The 9,884-nt window shown below is 48.8% G+C and overlaps 1 protein-coding gene across 1 annotated transcript; it reads left to right on the plus strand.

The window, feature by feature from the left end:
- The first annotated feature begins 5,267 nt into the window (after nucleotides 1-5,267).
- On the plus strand, nucleotides 5,268-9,297 carry LOC117208697. Its single transcript, XM_033449988.1, has 3 exons — nucleotides 5,268-5,658; nucleotides 5,891-7,181; nucleotides 7,713-9,297. The coding sequence occupies exons 1-3, from the start codon at nucleotides 5,268-5,270 to the stop codon at nucleotides 9,295-9,297; spliced, it is 3,267 nt and encodes a 1,088-aa protein (XP_033305879.1).
- Nucleotides 9,298-9,884: the final 587 nt, after the last annotated feature.

A 9,884-nucleotide genomic window follows, 5' to 3' on the forward strand; every position in this document is an offset into this window, starting at 1 on the left:
TTCATCTTAATGTCTCCCAAAAACGGATTTAGCAGAAAGTATACGACATCTATAACGATCCAATTAGAAACTACCAGAGCATGTGTATTTTAAGCGGATCTTTAAACGTCGATTAAACGCGTTCTCTATCCAATCCTGGCTGAAACATAATTACTCACACTCCCAGTATCCCACCTCTAAGTCATTCCAATCAACGTACCATGTAAACACGAATCCAACGCGTTCCAGGAATAGAATCAACTGTCTGTAGTTGTTTAGCTGTACACGACGAGTATAATTTTTTCGGGTACTCCTCCAGTACAAAACAGACACCCAAACGACAATATTTCAACACAAAAATATTTAAAACAATAGTTATAAAAGCATAATACTTAATACCGCGCCTGACATCAGGTATAAGCAAAAATAAATTTCTTCAAACAAATTTCAAGTTAAATCTTTAGCTTGTGTAATTATATCAAACTTGTTCAATTAACAACGAGCAATTTCCATCGTGTTTTGACAACTGACTCATCGATGATGTTTTTCCTTGGAATTGGAAAAGGAATGTGCATAATTTTGTCCTTCGTCAACACTCAAAATATTATCTACATGCTATACTTAGGGATTCAATTTTATAATACGTCGCCTCATTTTCCATCACTGCTTTCCTATTATCAGTCACTTGAACTGTAATATAAACCAGTCTTTTATTTCCATTACTATTCTGCGTACCATTTATCAGGAACAATACATTTTATTTGTTAATCTAATAACATGCGAAGTTCCTCATTTGTCCCGACATCAATCAATGGATAAGTGAATTGAAATCTGTGAAAATAAGTATCTAGTAATACGACTTCCGAACCGACGTAATTATTGCAATGATTGTTAAATTTCAAAACAATTTCCTATCCATATTAAACATATTACGTATATGTGCATGTCTATTATTTCGATTAGTTGCTTTACTTACGGTAGTTCGCCATTCTGGATCATCTAGACTCAACAAAGATGCATTCAATTTACTCCATACCTCAAAAAGCTCTTATTATCTTAATTCGATCAAATTAGCGAGATGTGGTTGAAGTTCCTATCTTAGTTCGTCTCGGTGGCTAGTTGTTCGGGTTTCTCGAGATCGGGTTGAATTGGCAGTGGGACAAGCCTTTTGACGGCCCGATCCAAAACGCTCTTTGCCGTCTGAACTGTAGCTGTCCGGATGACACCATCGGCGCCTGGATGAACCTTGATAACTCGGCCCAGAGGCCAATGCATGGAGGGAACGTTGTCCTCTCTGTAGTCTAGATCGCCGTCTTCCTCGTCGATGCCGAGCGATTTCCAGGTGAACTTCACGACCCAGGAAGTGTCGTGAATCTTGCTTCTGGAAGTGTCGTTAAACACCTCGGCCCAGGAAGTATCGTTGAAGGGAACGTCGGTGGTGCTTGGTGAAGATTCATCAAGCGCGGTGCGGAGGTTTGAGGTTCATTGGGAGGCTGGACTCCCCCCGATGACCCGCTCGAATCGCATTCTCTTAGTGATGATCCTCGGTGGAGAATGACCGTTGGACGTCGTGACTGTGACTTGCCTTTGTGTTGGAGAGTATACTGGCGTTTTTAGAGCCACGGGTGACTCCATTGAGATGTTTATGATACGCGACTAGTTCGGTACGGCGCTCTGTGAACTCAGTAGAGAATCGTTGGGATCAGATAGAATGTTCTGTAAATTACCGACACCATTTGAGTGATTAGTCATGGTATTAATAATGCTGAAATTATTCTGAGTAGGACCAATTGCAGGCGTAGCACATGTCTGAGGTGGCGAAGGAGGAGTCTTCACGTTACGTCTCGGAGTGTGACTGTCCGATGCAATGTTTCTAGTCTCGGGTGGTGCAGATGACGTGATGTAAGAGAGATGATTGGACGTCGATACGTTGTGTTGGACGTCCATCGTGGAAGTATTGCCCGAAGAAAAGCTGCCCCTGGACGGTGTGATCACAGTGGATTTCGAAGCCTTTCCAGTAGGTTTCGACTCGACGTTGACCTTGCTGTCCTGGATGGGATTCAACCCGTTACTATCTAGGTTGTGAACTGCGGTTAAAGAGTCATGAACGTTCTGTAACAGATTATGGGAGATTAGTTTCTGAAATGATTTGTCGCCTGGTGAGACCCTCTCTTTCTTCAGGCCCAAAGGCTCGTTGAAGCTTGTCAAATTCAAGGTGATTAGTAGCGTTGATTCCGATTGTTCAGTTCCTGACGATGCTAATGTGGTTGTCGTCAGGCCGCGTTTAAGTGACACGTTGCGAGTGTGATACGATGAGTTGCGAATGGGACGAGTTTTCTGATTTAAGGCGTTTGGCAGCGTTAAATCCGATTGTTGAGATAATGAGGACGCGAACTTGGTTGTCGTCAAGTCGCGTGTAGGTGACACGCTGCTAGTATTGTGCAATGAATTGCGCGTGACTCGCGGCGAGGTCGGCGTTCGAGTCGATGCGATCTTCTCCGTCGGCGGAGTTTGAATAGCGTTGCGTGTTTTATTTAAGTCATTGTTACTTCCCTTATCCGTGGGCCCTTGTGGCAATGGCGAAGGTGGCGTCTTCGCATTATGTCCAGGAAAATGATTCTCCGGTAATTTAAGCGAAGCAGACTCGCGACCGGCGGCTGATTCGTCGTTTGTCGATTGTGAAGAAAGGGTATCATAAAACGTGTTCCATTTTTCTAAGCTTCCGCCAAAAGTAGGGAGCCGAAGATCTGGTAATTTAATGACTATCGGATTTAAACTTGCGGATGATGCACAGGTTGGAGGGTTTATGGATGTCGACGGCGAAGCTGTTTGCGCGTTCCTCAGAAGATTTTGTAGCCTTGTATCTACCGCGACGTACTGATCCCTTATTTCGAAGCCGCGCACTTGTTCCTTCTCGTCCAATACTTCTAATTCGAGTTGGATCGCTTCGAATTGACTCGCAACTTCGGTCAGTTGTTTCTCGTAGTTCGTTAATAAGGAGTTTTGCTGACTCCCGGATTGCTCGTACTCATCCAGTCGGGTCGATAAGTATGTGAATCGGCCGCCACAATAGCCTCGTCTCCGACGCAGGGAGATGAGTTGGTCTTCGCTCGTCATCGTTGCCGAGGATAGGAGATGGTCGAAATAAGGAACGAGCTTACCTTACTGTCGTGCGGCGTGAGGTCGCGTGTATGTTTGGTGAGGAACGCCTTGTTCCTTCCCGACGGCCACTCGTTCGGTTGTATTGTTAAGTTGTGAAATTCGTTGCGTTGATGACTGTCCAGCTGCGGCGGAAGGCTGCGTGGTTGCGTTCCCTTGCCAATGGGATGTGCTTCTTCGAAGGTGACGCGCCTGACGTCACTGGTTTCGCTGTAGTGGTTGCTCCCGCTCCCGCTGCTGGTTTTGATAAAGTCACGTGGCACTGTGTGGTCACTGGTAAGTGCACTCTTCACTGGCACGTGATCCGGCTCGAAGGACCAAAATGTTACGACCGTTCGCGGAGAGACGTGATCGCGAGATAGCACGTCAACGAGAGTTGTAAATTCTCGCTACGATTATGTTAATCGACGCCGCGAAATAGTCGTTCCCCTGTTTCGTTTAGGATAACAGAGGTGGTTTAATGAATATAGCACTGTGTTAACACTAATAAATTAACGTTTATTTCAACAACTTATTAATTAGAAGGATATAAATGGAACAACAAAAGAAATGTAACTACGTAATGCGCGATATAAGATATGTATTGACTGTTTGGCTTCTCGAAACGTTCTGTCCACCCTTCGATTTGTTGGTTTTTTCTGGAAGGCGACCCCCACTACGTTCGGATCACGCCACCTTTGTTTACGCCAGATAAAATAACGGCCACGAATCGACGCCTCTGGAGGTCGCTCCGCTTAATGAGTCATGCGCTTGCCACTACAATGTTTATTTGTCGGGCAGCCGCGACGATCCGCCCGCGACATTGTAGTGCCGCGACCGACGGTTAAGAATATGATCTATGGCAAGCCGCATGGCGTAACAACGAATGTCCAAAAGTCCCGGCATCTACGCTCATCTATAACTGGACGGGCCGCACAGAGTATCCAGTCATTAGAACTCACAGAGACCAACTATTCCATCGCGCTTGACACACTGAAGGACAAGTTCAATTGCCCCCTCCAAATCTGCATGCGCCATTGGAATTTGATGCGCAACTATCCGGAAATCAAAAAGGAAACTCCAGAAGCCCTAGAGGATTTGTTGGAAACCATCAGCGTAAATCTAAAGGCGCTCGAACACCTAAAAGAGCCCGTCACATCAAATATAGCGATGATCGAATTGATCGCGTCGAAATTGCCCTCGTCCAGCCTGCGTAAATGGCAACGCACACTGCCCCGCCAACAGGTGCCATCCTATCAGCATCTGATAGACTTTCTCAAAACACGGGCGAACGGGACTCAATTCCTCTCTAAAGAGAAGGAATCAAAAGGGTCAGCCCACAAACACCACGGTCAGCGAACAATCATATCGCATGGGCGAACCCTTGCTACAACCAGCAGAACGGTGGTGTGTCCGACCTGCAACGGACCTCACGAGATCAGACACTGCAACATCTTCAAGGCCAAATCAGCGACCAAACGTTTTCAGATCGTGAAGAAGGCATCGTTGTGTATAAAGGCCTAGGCAGAGGACATTCGCCGACACAGTGCACATCGGGTTCGTGTCGTATCTGCGGTCACCTACATCATACTTATCTACACCGCGAACAAACCCAGGTAGACTCACGGTCGTCGAGCGGTCGGTCGTCGAGCGGTCGATCGTCGAGCGGGCGATCGGCAAGCGGTTGGTCGCCGAGCAGTCGGTCGTCGGACAGTCGCTCATCGAGCGGTCGGTCGTCGGGCAGTCGCGCACCGAGCGGTCGGTCGTCGGGCAGTCGTTCATCACACAAGCGAGCCTCCACCGGACAATCACCATCTGGATCTTCGAAGTCGCGGTCGTCCCACAAGTCGAGGCGAACATCCGACACTTCACGGAAACATACATCTTCGGCTCCAAGAGGTACGAAAGAGCATGCCTCGTACGAGTCACACTCAGCCCGGATCTAGAACACCACCCCAACCTCCTCGTCCAAGTCCCAACCGGGGCAAAACTGACTGTCTGAGACTACGACAGCAAGGGGGATCGGACTAGCAAACACATCTACCCATACCCCTCTGCATCATGATCTGTTGGCCACAGCACAGATCAAGGTTTTGAACAAATAGGGACAACCAATCCGAGCCCGAGCCTTACTCGACACTGGGTCGAGCATGAACTTCATGACCGACAAGCTCGTGAATTCCCTCGGTATAAAACAAAGGAGATGTGCGATCCAGATCGGAGCCCTCGACAATTTGAGCACCACGGCAAAACGATACACCACGGCCACAATCACGTCGACGGACGGCAAGTATAAGAAAACATTGAGATTTCTTATTATCCCTGCCATATCGACCTTCATACCAAGCGAGCCCATCGACCCCTCGAGTCTGGGATTACCCAGAAATATTCAACTAGCCGATCCACAATTCCATTGCCCAGCCCCGATCGATGTCTTACTTAGCACCGGATCAACATTTGCGTCGCTGTGCATCGGGCAGGTCAATCTGGCGCAACCAGGCGAACCTGAACTACGTCTACAAAAAAACACGGTTCGGCTGGGTAATCGGGGGGAGTCCAGCGTCCCAAACCGCGATAAATACGTTCCACGCAACCACAACGGCTCTGCAAGAGGACCTCGCACGGTTTTGGGAGATCGATGAGGGACCGGCCACTACGCATCTTTCGGAATCTGAACGACTATGTGAAGAACATTTCCGAAACCATGTCCGACGAACCAAGGAAGGCAGATACATCGTTGCATTACCATTCAACGAAAAGCTTTCCTCATTAGGGTCATCGAAGGCCGCTGCAATGAGCAGGCTCGCCTCTCTTCATCGCCGATTCCAACGCGACAAACAATATGAAACCGCGTACAGTGCTGTGATCCAAGAATATTTAGACTTGGGTCATATGACGAAGATCAACACGGATCACGCCACCGACCACGGATATTATTTACCACATCACGGCGTGATCAAGGAATCGAGCGACACCACCAAGCTCCGGGTTGTGTTCGACGGCTCAGCTTCAAGTACTACGGGAGTGTCTCTAAACGACGCCCTTCATACGGGCCCGAAATTACAAGAAGACCTGAGACACATCCTATTGAGATTCCGGTCATTTCAATATGTCCTTACCAGTGACATCGAGAAAATGTACCGTCAATTCATCCTACGTCCAGAAGATCGTCCTTATCAAAAGATTCTGTGGCGTGCCGACAACGGAGAGATCGAAACTTACCGACTCAACACCGTAACGTTCGGTCTATCCGCAGCCCCGTATCTGGCCATCCGGTGTCTCAAACAGCTGGCAGAAGACGAGGGACCTCGATTTCCGAGAGCAGCGCAGATCCTACGGCGAGACTTCTATGTCGACGATGCGTTGACCGGAGCCGATACGAAGGACGAAGCCTTATCAGTCAGGAATGATCTCACGAAATTACTTAAGCTAGCCGGTCTAAATATCCGCAAATGGGCATCAAACGATCGGGATCTGCTACGAGGGCTACCTGAGGAAGACACCAACCAGAAATTACATCTCGGTGAGTCATCTACGTTAAAAACACTCGGCGTCTTTTGGGATTCAGCCGACGATGCCATACTATATTCGGTCAAGACGAACAGTGACACTTCCCGAGTCACAAAGCGATCAATCAGCTCAGTCATCGCACAAATCTATGATCCACTAGGATTGCTCGCGCCGGTAATCGTTCGAGCAAAAATGATTGTGCAACAGGTCTGGACATTGAAGGTAGATTGGGACGAATCCCTTCCGACAGACGTACACACAGAATGGATCAAATACCACACCCAATTGCCGTTGTTAAATGCGGCAAGGTTCCCTCGGAAGACCATCATAGAATCCGCAACGAAAATTGAGCTACACGGATTCTGTGACGCTAGCGAAAGGGCATATGGGGCGTGCGTCTACGTGCGGACGACGGACCGAAAGAACAATATTTGGAATCGACTCCTCACGGCGCGGTCGAAGGTAGCGCCGCTCAAATCGCTCTCCATACCACGTCTCGAATTAAGCGGGGCACTTCTTTTGACGTCCTTGATTTTGAGGTCGTATGGTGATAGGTGCGTAAGGAACTAATCTTGGTGTTTTTAACGAATAACAGTTTATTGGAACTAATCAACAATCAGAGTTAACAATTAACGATCAACAATAACATTTAACGGACAACAGGTAACAACTAACAAATAACGATAGACACCGAGATGTCGTTCGTCGCGTTGCTATCGAAAAGGGCCGAGGAGTTACACTTCTAATGACGCAAGCCAGACTGACTCTGCTTTTTGTTTTTCTTCGCGCAGATCCTGCCCTTCGTAGCCCATCGATATCCCCACTCGCGTGCATTCATAAGATGTGCCGCCTGTGCTGGCACGAGTATGCTCTTCCGAGAATTCGGCGGAAAGAGTGTGAGGATATCGATGACAGATTGGGCACATCGGTGTTGCGCTTTGGTGGCGTCGCGCTTTGTATCTGGAGCCGTTGAAAAGTTGCGTGGCCCGTGCCGCCACAATTTCGTCAATACGACAGGCCCTGACGACCAAGATATCGCGGATAGTATACTGGACTGACTCCACCATCGTGCTCCATTGGATCAGGTCTTCGCCGCACACCTTGAAAACATTTGTGGCGAATCGAGTCGCTGAGATACAGGCCAAGACCAATATCTCCGACTGGCGTCATGTGCCTACCCACGATAATCCAGCGGATCTCATCTCCCGAGGCCAGACGCCCAAGGAATTCCTATGTCCGTCCATTTGGAAAAACGGGCCAAGGTGGCTCCTGCAAAGCGAAAACTATTGGCCGGTCTGGAATCCGACACCGGTAGTCGACCTCCCGGAGCAAAAGAAGACGATCTGTCTGAAGACGAATATTAACGATAACACACTCCTCCATCGTTACTCGTCTTGGCCAAGACTAATAAGAATCGTCGCCCGGTGTCTTAGATGGAGACATAAGCAACACCGATCTGCCCATCTCACCACAGACGAACTGACTGCAGCGCACAACAGACTAATAAAAATAGTCCAATCCAGTCATTTCGCGCCTGAAATTCGGATCCTCCAGAAAAATCGAAGCGAGGACGTTGGAGGGAAACTACAGCCATTAAACCCCTTCCTCGACGAAGATGGGCTACTCCGGGTAGGAGGACGACTAACCAACTCCGCCATACCCTTCAGCCAAAAACACCCGATCATCCTACCGAAATCCCCGGTGACAGAGCTAATTATAGAGCAAGAGCACCGGAACAATCATCACACAGGGACACAAGCTACACTATACGCGGTGAGACTGCGCTATTGGCCGATCGACGGCCGTAGCCAGGTATGGCGCACTCTCAGAAGGTGCGTCCGCTGCTGCAGAGCCAACCCTCCACCAGTGGAATACTTGATGGGTGATTTGCCAGAGGCGCGTATTACCGAATCGCGGCCGTTCACGAACGTCGGAATCGACTACTGCGGCCCATTCTACATCAAGGAGAGGAGGGACCGCAACCGACGTAAAATCAAGACGTACGCCGCCATATTCGTTTGTCTGGCGACAAAGGCGGTCCACATAGAGTTAGTCAGCGACCTAACCACCGACGCCTTCTTGGCCGCGCTACGCCGTTTCATCTCGCGGCGAGGATACTGCGCAACGATCCTCACCGACAACGGCACCAATTTCGTTGGGGCTAACCGGGAGCTGCAAGAACTCCGGACCCTATTGCAGTCCGACGACCACCAGGATAGGGTACAGAATTTTCTCGCCGACCGACAAATACAATGGCGTTTTAATCCTCCGAACTCACCACATTTTAGCGGCTTATGGGAAGCCGCGGTTAAAGCGTTCAAACGCCATCTCATCCGCGTGGTCGGTACGGAGCTCCTGACCTTTGAGCACTTCAACACCCTTGTGATAGAAATTGAGGCCATTCTCAATTCACGCCCACTGACTCCCATCTCATCCGATCCGAAAGATCCTCCTGTCCTCAGTCCCGGACATTTTCTGATCGGTGACACACTAACCAGTTTACGGGAGCGTGATTTCAGGACAGTTCCATCAGGCCGGCTATCCAGTTGGCAGCGCATTCACCAGATTAAGCAGCACTTCTGGAGCAGATGGTATCGAGAATACCTAAATGAGCTAACCCGCCGCAACAGATGGGCAAGGGCAAACATAACATTCGTGAAGGCACCGTAGTAATCCTCAGGGAGGATAACGTGCCCTCTATGCAGTGGCCTTTGGGCCGCGTAATCAAGGTCCATCCAGGAGCCGACGGAATCATCCGGACCGCTACCGTGCAGACGGCAACAAGCATCCTGGACCGCGGTGTCAAAAGACTGGTCCCCTTACCCATCCACCCAGATCCAGACGAGGCCGAACGTCCACACGGAACGAAGGAGGTCACCAACGACACACCTGACTCCACAGCCAGAATTTGATCGGTGCCCTCTCAACGGGGGGAGGATGTTACGCCGCCTAAAACATCTGCACGCCAGCCCGCGCGACCGGACAACAACCGACCTGCGTGTCGTGTAAAATTAAGGTAAAAATAAGGAACTTGTTAATTTCCGAAAAGGAGATTAAGTTCTTTTTATTTTTTACTCAATTTATACAATTTTTCGGTTCGCGATGATACACTTTCGATACTTGGATTAGTTAAGAATTTTTTTATTAGACTGACTGGATGATTTTGAAGGGAGCATTTATATTCTTCCATTCGTTGGAGTGGGAGAAGGTTTTGTTTATACTTAGTGTAAAATTCGGAGAACGGCTGGAGTGATCGA

The sequence above is a fragment of the Bombus bifarius genome, unplaced genomic scaffold (assembly GCF_011952205.1).
Source record: "Bombus bifarius isolate JDL3187 unplaced genomic scaffold, Bbif_JDL3187 scf7180000008155, whole genome shotgun sequence".
In the NCBI taxonomy this organism is placed as follows: domain Eukaryota; kingdom Metazoa; phylum Arthropoda; class Insecta; order Hymenoptera; family Apidae; genus Bombus; species Bombus bifarius.

Excerpts from the sequence above, each read along its gene's own strand:
- LOC117208697 (XM_033449988.1), top strand. The coding sequence starts at position 5,268 with ATGAACTTCATGACCGACAAGCTCGTGAATTCCCTCGGTATAAAACAA. Across the intron at positions 5,659-5,890 it reads AAAAAACACGGTTCGGCTGG|GGTCATCGAAGGCCGCTGCA; the intron begins GTAATCGGGGGG and ends TTTCCTCATTAG. Across the intron at positions 7,182-7,712 it reads TTGAGGTCGTATGGTGATAG|GTCTTCGCCGCACACCTTGA; the intron begins GTGCGTAAGGAA and ends CCATTGGATCAG.